This window comes from Nicotiana tomentosiformis, chromosome 2 (genome assembly GCF_000390325.3).
Source record: "Nicotiana tomentosiformis chromosome 2, ASM39032v3, whole genome shotgun sequence".
NCBI lineage: Eukaryota > Viridiplantae > Streptophyta > Magnoliopsida > Solanales > Solanaceae > Nicotiana > Nicotiana tomentosiformis.
Genome location: NC_090813.1, coordinates 90573792 through 90587024, shown reverse-complemented (window position 1 = coordinate 90587024; position 13233 = coordinate 90573792). Strand labels below are relative to the sequence as shown.

Genomic DNA, 13233 nt, shown 5'->3' with positions numbered 1-13233 from the left:
TTCTTAAACACTTGGCCTTTTCCTGCTGCTAACATCGTTAAAGGATCCTTATTGGAATCCACTACACCTAATCTTCTTTGGCTTTCCTCCTGAACTACAATTGCATATTGTCACGGGCCCAAATCCTTACGTTGGGTAGCGGCACCTGCTCGCCCGTGCGGCGCTCGCGGCTCCCCTCGCCGCGGGCCAGCCTTTTTCCTGTCCCAGGATTCCCAAGCACGATCATGTGCCTGTTGGTGGGGCTCGCCCGTAGGCATGCGCCCCACCTTGTGCCGCCCGTAAGATGCCTAGGCCCTAGACATGTCGTGGCGCTTCATCTTAGGATCACAATCCATGCGCGCCCTGGGGACTTGGCTTAGGACATGTCTTGTCCTTAGCCCGAGACTGAGCATCGCTCCCGCGTGCACAGCCCAATCCTCAAGCTTACACTCGTCTAGTGCATCCGCGACTAGCTCGTGCCTCGCCCGAGTTAGGCAACCTTTAGCCCTTGGCCGTTGTCATGCGCCTCTTTCGTGCCATGCCCATACATAGCCCTCTTGCAGTACGCTTCCATTCCGAAGTAGAGCAGTGTCGCCCATACCTGCACCTTTAGGCCAACGGACCCTTGCTTGCATGGTTAAACCCAAGCCATACTCACAAGTCGACACATGATGCCTCTATGACAGGTGCATCAAGTATCTAATCGGCACGGAGGTCTCGTTCCAACATTCGGTAGCCCGCGGGGCTGGCCGTTCCACACATCGAGCCTCCAACACCACTTTGATGCCCAACGCATGCCCGAAGGCATTGCGCAGTCCATACGAGTTCCCAAACTCGTGTGGATACCTTTGACACTCCTTTGAGTCATCTAGGCAGGCCCTTGAGGTTGCCCCCAAGGCAGCTCGTTCGATACGGCTCGGTGGCAGCACGTATGGGGGAGGCAGGTCGGAGCTTTCATCACCTATACCCCCCTTATATATGCTTAAAATTAAAAAGCCCAAGTTGCCCGAGTAGACTACTCTACGTCAGACCATCAGAAGGACCTTTTCTCACCAGTTCTTGGCCGAAATCACAACTCCAAAATGCGAGTTGTGACAATATGCTTAATTAACACTTAAAACTGGTCGTTTCAGCAAAACATCACTCCTAACATGACTATAACTCCCATTCAGTCCCATTAGAAATTGTAGCAGCCTTTGTCTTACTAGGTGTTCTACATAAGGTCGAGATTCCTCACAATCACATGAAGGTAAAGGTGCTAGTATATCTAGCTCATCCCACGGATCCTTCAATTTTGAGAAATAACTTGTGACAGAATCTGTACCTTGTCTTAGGGTTGCAATCTCTGTCCACAACTGATAAATTCTAGTCAAATTGTCTTTATCAAATCTCTCCTTGAATTCAGCCCAAACCTTCCTTGCACTAGAAGCGTACGTGATGCTTGGTACTAATTCCGCCGAAACAGTACTGCTCGGCCATGACACCACAACCGCGTTACATCTTTCCCACTTTGTGGCCAAATCACCTATATAAGAGCTTTTGACAGAAGTGCCATCCACAAACCCTAATTTGTTCTTCACCAGCAGCGCAACTCGCATAGATCTACTCTAAAGGGCATAGTTTTCTGGCCATGTGAGTTTGAGCGAGATTAGAGTTGTTCCTGGTGCATCAGAATCTTTTAGGAATAGTGAATGATTATGATGTAAATTCGCAATCTCGTCGTCCGCCATTGATGAACTTAGGTCAAGCTTCGAAGAATGAAATTGATGAAACAGAGTCGCAAAACTACTTCAATCCAGTAATCGATGCTCCGATACCATGTTAGAACTTGAATTGTGAGCTTACAATTTATGAATTAACAACATGCAATGAACGAAGAAATGAGATCAAAGGAATTTTCTAGAAAGAGAAAGAGAGAGAAGTCTGCTATTCTTCTTACATTGTTACCGAGAAGAATGAAAGAGGGAAAATGAATTAGTACTAATTAATTTCTGGAAGTTTACTATTTATCAAAAACTAACCGACTACTAGCAAACTCTAACTTTCTCTAATTACACATTGACCCCTATAGTTTTGATACTTATGTATCAAAAGGAAACAGACAAATATATTACTTCCAAAATGATCTGATGGACTTGAGAATTCTATTTCCGTCTGAGGACCTGGAGTGACAAACAAAAAATTAAACATAATGAAGAACACAAGTCCAAATGCCTTAAAGGTTAAACTTGGTGACGAGTTTTGCAATTTCATTCCACTGGGAAGAGGCTTTCTACTTAATTACTAATTATAGCTTAATGATTCATCAGGAGTCCTAAATCCATTTTATTATAGAAAGCGAAAGCAATGACCATACATCTAAAACAAATAAATATATAAAAGCTTGGACTTCAGTTTCTGCTCCAATAGGAAATTAGGAATCACAATATCACTCAATGGTTTTCAACCTTTTCTTGCCATAGTGACTCGAGCTATGTAAATTCTTAAAGTTAAATGGTGATATCAACCAGCTTCAATTTCAGCATATGAACAGTTGTGATTGACTGAATGTATAAAACCAATCAACCTAACTATTGCAAGTACGAGGAGCATTGCAGATTTATAATTACAATAGCAAAATCGAGGAGGTCATTAGCAACTAATAGGTCTCATCCTACTATTGCATATTCCTCGGATGTTTCCATCCGCTTCAGCTCTAGTTTGGATCTATTTGCATCGGAAAATGGCTTTCAGCTACAAGGATAAGGAAAGTAAAAGAAATCACCTACTTGTCACCCCAATGACACTTTGAGCTGGAGTCTTTACTAGTCCAATTTCATCCATCAAAAGTCTCACATTCTCTGCATCTTTCCATCTTCCAACTGCAGAATAGATCTTTCCCAACAGTACATAATTTCCTGTGTTCTCTGGCTCCAGCTTAAATAGCCACCTTGCAGCCAATTCTCCCAGTTCCACATTTTCATGTATCACACAGGCACCTAGCAGTGCGCCCCAGATGGCATGACTTGGTTCGAAAATCATAGTTTTTATAAGTTCATATGCTTCCTCAAGTCGTCCGGCTCGACCAAGAAGATCAACCATACAGGTATAATGATCTGTTCTAAGACTATCAGAGTGATTTCTAAGCATGAAATTAAACAAACAAAGACCGTCATCCACCAATCCAGCATGACCGCAAGCATGCAAAGCCGAGGTGAAAGTGACTTCGTTAGGTTTGATCCCAGATTGTACCATCTGATTAAACAGCGACAGAGAAGTCTCGCCGTGCCCATGCATCCCATAACCAGCTATTAACGTACTCCACAAAATTATGTCCCTTTCTTTCGTGGGTATCCCATTGAAGATCTTGTGACTATTATCTAAATTTCCACATTTTGAGTGTATATCAACTAATCCAGTAGCCACCTCAGTTCTTGTAACAAATCCAGATCTTACAAGATAGCTGTGTATGCTCAACGCTTGCCTGAGATCAGCTTCAATAGCAAATGCAGGAAGTACACTCTTCAAGGTTGCATCATTAGGTTTGACAGCTTCTGACAACATTAGCTTGAAAAGCTCTATCGCTTCTCTTGCAAGCTGATTATGAAGACACCCGGACAAAATTGCATTCCACGGAACAGTCCTTTTCTTGCTAGTCCTTGCAAACACCTGATAGCCAAGTCTAAAACAGTTGCATTTAGCATACATGTCAATAAGGCCAGTTTCTACATTAACATCAGACTGAAGGTCCTGCCTGATAGCCCAGCCATGCAGGCATTTACCAAGACTCAAATGAGGCAACCTAGCGCATGCAGCAAGAAGGGATGACAGAGTTACTGCATTCGGCTTTGCACCTTCAAGCTGCATCCTTTGAGAAAACCATAGTGCGTTTTTTATGTCACCATCTGAAATGAACCCGTGGATCATTGTAGTCCAAGTCACCACGTCTCTATCAACCATCTTCTCAAAAACCAACCTTGCCTCATCCATTATACCACACTTAACGTACATATCAACGACGGCATTCCTAACTGACAAATTGTCCCAAAAACTTAATTCTTCGACCAGTGAGTGAACCTTTCTACCCATCTCAAAATCCTTCAGACGCCCACACGCAGGCAATAGGGAAAGCACAGTGGCACAATCAGCATCAACACCAGCATCTTCCATTCTCTTGAAAATCATTAGGGCCTCCTTGGGACTATCATTTCGGCAATACCCACTGATCATAGTGTTCCAGGTCACAACGGTTCGAGCCTGCATTGCATCAAAGACCCTCCTAGCGCCCTTCTTATCTCCACAACTCATATACAAGGTCAAAAGTGAATTTCCCACAAAAGTATCCCACATAAACCCACTTATAACAGTCAACCCATGAATAACAACACCCTGTTGAAGTAAGAACAAGTCACTGCACGCCCTAATCACATACGGAAAAGTATGTCTGTCAGGCTTGTGTTTATCCAATCGCAGCATTTCCCCGAAGATTTTGAGCGCAACTTTAGGCAACCCCTTTTCGGTGTACATTCTTATCATGGACCTGTATGAGAGCAAGGTTCGTTGAGGCAATTCATCGAACACTTTGCGAGCGTATGAAGTGTGACCACAGAGTGCATATGCAGCTGTCAGGAGAGAAAGCAAATGATTCGAACTGAGGGACTGAAGGAGGCCGAGGGTAATGGTATGGGCATGGACTCCTTTTGTGGTTCTTAAAGATTTGGTTTTGGCGCAGTTTTCCAGGAGAGACTTGCATGGCTCTGCTGTGGCAGTTGTTTTAACGACTCGTTTAAGGTGCGTCAACTTCTTTGATGGGCCATTCATGAATTAGAACAGATGTCTTTTCTGCGCTAAAAGCAATTGACCATTTTCTATACCATCTCAGTTATAGTACTCTCTTTTTTCACTAAATTTGTTCCTCTGTTTTTATGACCTCTTTTCTTGTTTTTGGTCTAACTTTTCGGTTTATGGCAGGTCAGCTAGTTGGTTAAACTAGATGATTATATGCAACAACTATAATATTTTTTACTCACTTCTTACCAAAACCATTTTTTGTTCATCCAAAGTTAATTTAATCAAGTTTTAACATAATGACACAAATTAATTCCTTCTTTGAAAAATAAAATTCAAATATTCAAAAAGTTGCATACCAAATTCGAATTCAACTTACCAAAAAAAGTTTTACATCGATACATTTTAGTCAAAGTTCACGTAATTTGATCCTCCGAAAAGTAAAATATGAGGAAATAAAGGATTTTTCTTTTCTTCGTTCTCACTTTCAAATCGATCTGCAAGTTATCAACGGAAGCTCTGAAAATAATATTATCAACTTGGACCTATATTTCACAAATTAACACTAGTAGTAAATTTGTGCGTGTTTAGGCTCTTTGACTCTCTCAGATTAACTTAGAGTGACTCCCTTCTTGAAACTTCCAACATATAAGCCTTTTGACTTTTCTTGAGCTGATCACCTGTAAGTTTGTTTAGGCTTTGTTAATAAGTCGACCACACTTTTATCTAGAAGAAACTTATGCATCCTCAACATTCTTTTAACATCAAGCGACAGACATAAAATGTACTTTAGCTTTCAGGACGACAAGTTTGGAATGGATTTTGTTTTCTTGTAAGTTTGGAATGAAATTAGGAGGCTTTTACTATAAGAATTTGATATTTATCATAAGTTACCACTGAAAGCAAAGTAGTAGTACTTCTCCAAATTGACCATTCAATTCAGCAAGAATCAGGAAGAAAGAACTTTTTTAAAGGTTAAAACAATTCCACAAGAAATAGCCACCTGTTGATTTATTTTTGAACAAAATGCGACCTCTAACACTTCAACAATCTTCATTAAGATTTAAGACTTACAGACCAAGGCCATTACACCCAAAAGATCTCCCTTTCGTACAACAATGGCAGAAAAGAAAACAGCCAAAATCCAAAACTCCAAAACACATGAACTCTCATAACCAAGCCTAACAGTAGTCATCAAGATCAATATCATCACTAACAGTTACAAATAATTCCTGAGAATTGCAGAAGCTCTAAACTTCCACCTAATTGTCAATGCTCAGCAAAATCCAGCAGGAGACTATTCAATTGTCAAAGTTCAAATCTTGACATCTTGTTGGGAACCAACTATTCAATTGTCAACTATTTTGACACCATTTTCCTGTTGATATAATTATCAACTGCTCTAGCTTCCATCTTCACAGGCAATGGTGCTGAGAACAAGAAACTCTCAGTTTCATTCTCATTCTCATCCTCATCTCTCACATTCCTTTCATTATAACCATCATCTTTTCTTGAAATGTAGTTAATTGGATCCATTATTTCATTATCACTACTTCCACTATACCGACCTCCATCTTCTTCCTCATCAACTTCAGCGCCATCCTTTGATAAAATTCCAATTTTTTCAACTCTTCTGCTAAGGTTTTTCATGAGCTCTATCTCATCAGCATCAAATGATTCTTGCCCATTAACATTCTCTGCAAAGCTCACAGATTTCTTTTGTTTTGGTTTAAGCCCACCTTCATCCCTATTTCGTCGTAAAACCCCAGATTTTCTAGCTTCAGAAACTCTAGGATTTTTTAGGTGCTCCTCCTCTTCCTCTTCAGATTCACTTACCGTCGCAACAAACTTATCAATGGCTTCGTTAAGATTTGTGCCAAGTTCCACTTCACGGTCACTGTTAAAACACCTAGATTTGTTGCCACTCCTCACATTCTTCACTACTCTACTTGAAAATACCGAAACCCCATTAATTACCTTCATAAATCTAGTCAGTTCGTTGTTTATCGACCTTTTACCATCTCTAATTAATTGATCATCCCCCTGCAAAAAAGAACCCCTTTTTCAACACTTTTGAGCTATTCAGTCACGAATCCAGGAATTTCCATAAGGTATTTAAGATTTAATATATATGTATAAAAAATTAAGATTTGACCTATATACAATTTTTCGTCCAGAGGGTTGTGATTCCACCACAAGGTATTCACATAGGGTTATGATAAGTGTATAAAGCAAATGTACAAAATTGCAATTAGAGCATAATTATTACCTGAATAGAATCAAGTTTAACAAGTAAATCCATAGCTCTGTGAGAAACTGCTTGAGTATCAAAATGGGGTTTACCAGAAACTGACGATTTGAGAATATTGAGAGTAGTTTTGATGGAAGCCAGCTGTTTTAGCTGCCGGAGGGTTCTCGATCTACGAGCAAGGAAGGCTCTGAAGTGCGTTTGAATAGTACGCGCTGCAGCATCGCGTAGGGACTGACGATAACGAGGAGAACTAGAAGAGCTGCGGCGGAGGGATGATTCTAAGGCGGCGATCCGACGGAGAAGTGAGGTAACAATGCGTTGGGTTTGTTGGTCTTGTACTTTGTTGGCTTGATTAACTTCTTCAAAATAGTGATGATTTTGGTGAGGGGGTTGAACACATTGGCATTGGTTAGGAGGGTTGTAGGGTGGTGGTGGTGGGCAATGGGTATAAGGGGTAGTGGAGTGTGGATTTGGTGGAGGAGGAGGGTGAGGGTAGGGGGAGTGGTATGGGGAAGGGGTGGGGTGACAAGAGTAGCAGTAACAGACGGAGGAGATAGGGGTGGGGTTGGTGGCGGCCACCGTGGGGTGGTGGTGGTAGTAATGGTGAGAAGCCATTTTCCGAAATGGAATCTTTGGGAAAAAGTGAAAGACAGTGTTTGGCTCAACTTCTTTTTAGGTAAATAGACATTTGGTTAAGTTAGAGAGACGTTGATATGATCGTTCAATACTGTACTGTACTGTTCTATTTTGAGTGCTATGTAACTGTGGTTAAAGCCTAGAAACTTTATTCCCCATAAAAACCTTTTTAGAAAAAATAATCTTTTCTCAAGCACGTGCGAAGCGACAGTGAGGGCACCAACCTGGCACAGAACTGCATTTCCTATATATGACTGTTGTTGACTGAAAATTGCTTATATATTTAAGTTTGATTTGAAAAAAGAAAGGTCATTTTTACTAGTATTGTTCGGATTTAGGAAGGGGGTATTTGAAAGCTTTACAAAAGTTTTGGAGAACATTAAATTTTTTGGTTAGGGAGGTAAAAATCATATGAAAGATATAAGCCAATATTCAAGGAAAAATGATGTAATATACCTAATTTAGAACATTATAGAGCCCGTTTGGATTGACTTATTTTAAGTACTTTTAAGTCAAAATAGCTTGAAAGTCAAGTTGTAGTGTTTGTATAAAGTAAAAAAAATACTTTTAAGCACTTGTTTTTAAGCTAAAATGACAAAAATAAGCCAAAAGTCAAAAATTAGAATTCCTAACTTATGGCTTTTGGCTTAAAAGTCATTTACAACAAGCCCATCCAAATGGGCTCATAGTTCATTCGTCTTATATTATCAGTCGTGGATCCTAAAAATAGTTGTCTCAAATTGTTTGTCATTTTAGAAGATCACCCTTAGTAATAATTATCCTTGAAAACTACAAACATCTCAATTATGACTAAATATTAAATAAAGAGAAATTATATCATAAAACATAAATAAGGGTAAATAGTCAAACCATATTATATTTTATATTTTCTTAAGGGACATGAAATGAGAAACACAACATATAATTTCAGACAGATTACTAAATTCATAACAGGGTCAAAGATTTTTCCCATATTAAAGGGACACCTACTTTATCTTCTCTCCTTGTAGTCAACGTTTATAATCTTCCAAATATATGGGGGGCAGGAAACATCATCTAAACATGTTTCTTTCCAATTAAACAAATTAAATCCAACTCTTGACTGCACAGTAGCCAAAAACAAGAAGTACTCCCAAGAGTTAAAAAGTGATAAAGACATTCATAGGTGTACTGTGGCCTGTGAAAAGATGTAGTAATACCATGCAAGAATGCAAAATGAACAGAAAGTAAACAGTAATGTGGGTACTGATTTGTATGCCTTAATTCTCATTATGGTTTATTCAGCTAACTGGAAACTCAAATCTTTCCTGTGTTATTACAGAAATGTAGAACTATTCCAAGACTCAAACTATCTTTACAATGATGAAATTCAAACATGCAAAAGAATCATGAATTATCTAATTCTAAAACCTTTTCAACAGAAAATCAGAATGAATTATCTCAACTACTTCCACCAACCCACCAAAGGTTGAGCTCAACAACATCTTTTTCCCCTCCATCCACAGCATTTACAGGATTATTCAGATCAAAACTTCTATGATTATCAGCAAGGTCCTCCAACTTTTTCACCATAGTCTCTTTAGTTTTGCTTTCACTGAATCCAGTGTAATGAGCCCTCTTGTGCCCTCCCAAAGATTGGCCTGATGGAAAAATCTTGAAGCATATTGGACATTTGTGATCCTTGCTTTTGATAGGCTCAGGACTTGTCCTCATTGCTTCAATTGTTCCCAGTTCAACTGGAATATCAGATACAAAGGTTGTCTCTGGATTCAGCACTTGAAAATCAACCCCTGCATTCTTAAGTGAACAAGAATTCAGAAAAGCAAGATCCTCACTTGGATCATTATCCAACCCCAGCATAGTAGTAGAGTAACAGGCCCTTGTAATCTCAGTGTTGATCATCATCAACTTGCCTGAAAATTCATCATTTATTGCCTCATTTTCACACTTCTTTTCATAACCATCAACACAGCCAGAATCAGAACAGCCAGCCTGAGACAAATTCTTTCCAGTAAAAGCATTAGCAGAAATGACATTTTCATTTTTAAGAGGCTTTGAAATTGAAATGTATTCATCCCAGTCCCTCACACCACATGAAAGCATCATCAAAGTCTTAGCAGCCTCTTCCATTTCTTCAACTTCACTAACCGCAGAAGAGGAAGAAGGGTTTGCATCAATCTGGTACTTAATCTTTGATCTCTTCTTCCGAATTGGACACACAGTCTCAAAATCAGACAAGCTTTGTTTTGATGATTCAGATTCTTGATCAACCCTTGATCTTTTCACGTGAACTTTCATGTGACCATAAAGAGCCCTAGTTGAACCAAAACCTTTACCACATTTCTCACAAATATGACTTTTTTCAGTCGTCGTCCCTTTTTTCGAATGAGTCCTCAAATGACCTGCTAGAGCTTGTGTAGAGGAAAATTCTTTGCCACATTCTTTACAGAGGTTTTTTGTTTTCAAAGAGCTAAGCTTTAACTCAGAAACCCTCCAAGATTTTCTTGGATTTTCTCTTAAACCATAACCAATTGAGTCAATATCATCAACATCGTTGGTGCTGATATTATTGGCCTTTTCTTGACTCATGCTACTGTCAGATTGCTCTGAAATGCTCAAATTTTCGAAATGATTATCAGCTTCTTCTTCTTCTTCTGCAAAACCCATCTTGTTTTCAGCTTTAATTTTCTGTTTTTTTTCTGCTGAAATCAAGTCTAAATGAACCCGCATGTGACCTCCCAATGATCTCCCACTACTGCAACTCAGGTTACAAAACCTGCATTTATGCTTCTGTTCTGGTGTTTCTTCCATTTTGATTCGTAAAAGAATCTGAATTGAATGAGAATGATCAGTAGAAAATGTTGAAAGAATAATGATGCACTCAAAGGAAAGGCAAAAAAAATTACTGAATCAAGAAAAGTGTAATGGGAGTTGTGTATTCAGAAGTAAAATTCAGATACTATGGAACTATGAAACCCTTTTAAGTCGGCCACTCCAGTTGCCTCAAAGCATAAAACTGAGTCTTGAACTTGACTCTAACTAAATGGAGAAGATGGGTTGTTACGGGGGTTGGTTTTTTGGAGGTTTTATATACTCGGAAACTAACCAATTAAAGAGTGAGCTGAAAACAGGATTCTTGAATTTTGAATTCTTGAAATTCTGGTGCGACTTTCAGTCTTTATATCTATAGGACTAACTAATAGAGGGGAGAGCCTTGCATGCCAGCAAAAATTTGACACGTGATCTTTTTATTTTTGCAAAATAAAACAAAAAAAGGACAAAAAGAATAAGTAAACTTTAAATTGTCTGGGCAGCTTAAATAAACTTAATATTATGTTTAAGTTCCTAAGATCAAATATTGAGTTTTTGAATTACCAGTCAACGATGTAAAAGAAGTGGGATTACAAAAAGGGCAAATGCTGTCCGTTAACGAAAAAAACAAATGAGATAATAACTCCGATTAACTATCAAATGTCAATCAACCAAGTCCGCATCAAATTAGTTAAATTCCCTATCACTATTGCTCTATTTAGAGTGAACTCATATCCAACGGATTTGGTCTGAACTCATATCCGATTAACTATCAAATGTCAATCAACCAAGTCCGTATCAAATTAGTTAAATTCCCTATCACTATTGCTCTATTTAGAATGAACTCATATCCAACGGATTTGGTCTAAATTCAATATAGTTAAATATAAATAAGTTGTTTTCTTACTTGGAACCGGCTAAAAAAAAAGAGGAAATGAAGAGGCGTCAAGAAATTGGGAAATGTACAAGTCACTTATAAATATATTATATAATGGATATTCATTTAGTACTCCGTTATAAATAAGCTTCCTCAAGAAGCTTATTCATGTGAGACTCCGCCGTAAATATGTTTATCTATTTAGTACTTTATTGGAAATAAGCCTCCTGAAGAAGCTTATCCTTTCGGTACTCCGTTATGGATAAATATTGTCATGGTAGAAGATTATCTATATCTGGCACAATAGCTTAGAGTAGCAGCTTACAAACAGCTTACACAGCAGCTTGCAGCAGTAGCTTACACATCAGCTTCCTTTCTTCTATAAATAGAGGAGAATTCAGTTCATTATGTAAATAAGTTTGAAGTTTGAATATATCAGTTTCTCTCTATATTTGTCTTTACTTTACTGTCTTTATTTTATAACACGTTATCAGCACGAGACTCTGCCATCTAGAGAAAATACTTTGAAAGTATCAGAGGTACGAACTTTCTTTTTCTAAATAATGTCAAATCTTTCTAAACTTGAGTTTGTAGCCCTGGATATATCGGGCAAAAGCTACATGTCTTGGGTGCTTGATGCCGAAATTCATCTTGATGCGATGGGTCTGACAGACACCATCAAAGATAAAAATCAGGCATCAAACCAAGACTGTGCCAAAGCAATGATATTCCTACTTCATCACCTTGATGAGGGCCTGAAAATGGAATATCTTACTGTTAAAGATACAGTCATACTGTGGAATAATTTGAAAGATAGATATGACCACCTGAAGATGGTCGTTCTTCCACAGGCACGTTATGATTGGACTCATCTAAAGCTACAAGATTTTAAATCTATCAGTGAGTATAATTCTGTTATGTTCAGAATTATTTCCCAATTGAAACTATGTGGTGACAATATTACTGATCATGATATGTTGGAGAAAACTTTCACCACTTTTCATGCCTCGAATATGCTCCTGCAGCAGCAATATCGAGAGATGGGATTCAAAAAGTATTCTGAATTTATCTCATATCTTCTTGTAGCCTAGCAACATAATGGGCTATTAATGAAAAATCATGAAAGACGACCTATTGGTTCTTGTCCATTCCCTGAAGTGAATGAGACGAACTTCCACCAAGCTAAGCATGGAAGAGGACGTGGCCCCAATCATGGTCATGGCCGTGGTCGGGGAGGAAACTCTAATCGTGGTAATAACAATGCACCAAAGAACCCTCCTCACCACTAGCAGTGAAAAATGAAAGAACAAAAGCATGAAGCAGTGCAAGCAGCAAAGCCAGAAAATGCATGATATAGATGTGGAGGAAAAGGGGCACTGGTCACGTACATGTCGTACGCCAAAGCACCTGGTTGAGCTGTATCAAGCCTCCCTGAAGAAGATAGAGAAAAATGTTGAAGCAAATTTTATTTTTGAAGATAATTTAGACTTCATGCATTTGGATATAGCTGATATTTTGCACTCCCGGAAGGAGAAACAAGTCATGTGATCGGTAGTGAATCTGTAGAAATATAAATATTTTAATTTTTGTTGTTTGCAGTAGATAGTATGGTTATATAATCGTTGTACATAAATAAAAGTTATGCTTTGAAAATGATATTTACTATCATATTTATTTTGTTTATGTCATTTTAAAGAATATGGATAATCCTCAAATTATGTTTGGATCAAAGACCAATCATGAAGATATTTGTGTAATTGATAGTGGAACAACTCATGCCATATTCAAAGATCAGAAATACTTTTCTTATTTGCATAAGGAAAAAGCAAATATTTCAACAATTTCTGGTAATATAAGTTTGATTGAAGGCTCTGGAAGAGCTACTGTATTTATGTCTAAGGGAACAAAACTT

The 13233-nt window shown here is 38.5% G+C and overlaps 4 protein-coding genes across 4 annotated transcripts; all 4 read right to left on the bottom strand.

The window, feature by feature from the left end:
- Window positions 1–1082: 1082 nt before the first annotated feature.
- LOC138905241 (uncharacterized) lies at window positions 1083–1577 on the bottom strand. The gene has a single exon (XM_070193745.1). The coding sequence runs from the start codon at window positions 1575–1577 to the stop codon at window positions 1083–1085; it is 495 nt and encodes a 164-aa protein (XP_070049846.1).
- A 918-nt stretch (window positions 1578–2495) lies between these two features.
- LOC104098789 (pentatricopeptide repeat-containing protein At5g39350) lies at window positions 2496–4930 on the bottom strand. Its single transcript, XM_009605609.4, has one exon. The coding sequence runs from the start codon at window positions 4777–4779 to the stop codon at window positions 2740–2742; it is 2040 nt and encodes a 679-aa protein (XP_009603904.1). The 5' UTR covers window positions 4780–4930; the 3' UTR covers window positions 2496–2739.
- Window positions 4931–5730: 800 nt separating this feature from the next.
- On the bottom strand, window positions 5731–7747 carry LOC104098790 (BAG family molecular chaperone regulator 8, chloroplastic). Its single transcript, XM_009605610.4, has 2 exons — window positions 7016–7747; window positions 5731–6789 (listed from the first exon to the last, which is right to left on the bottom strand). The coding sequence occupies exons 1-2, from the start codon at window positions 7610–7612 to the stop codon at window positions 6106–6108; spliced, it is 1281 nt and encodes a 426-aa protein (XP_009603905.1). The 5' UTR covers window positions 7613–7747; the 3' UTR covers window positions 5731–6105.
- Window positions 7748–8736: 989 nt separating this feature from the next.
- On the bottom strand, window positions 8737–10755 carry LOC104098791 (uncharacterized). Its single transcript, XM_009605612.4, has one exon. It carries the CDS (start codon window positions 10442–10444, stop codon window positions 9074–9076), a length of 1371 nt encoding a protein of 456 aa, XP_009603907.1. The 5' UTR covers window positions 10445–10755; the 3' UTR covers window positions 8737–9073.
- Between the last annotated feature and the right edge of the window lie 2478 nt (window positions 10756–13233).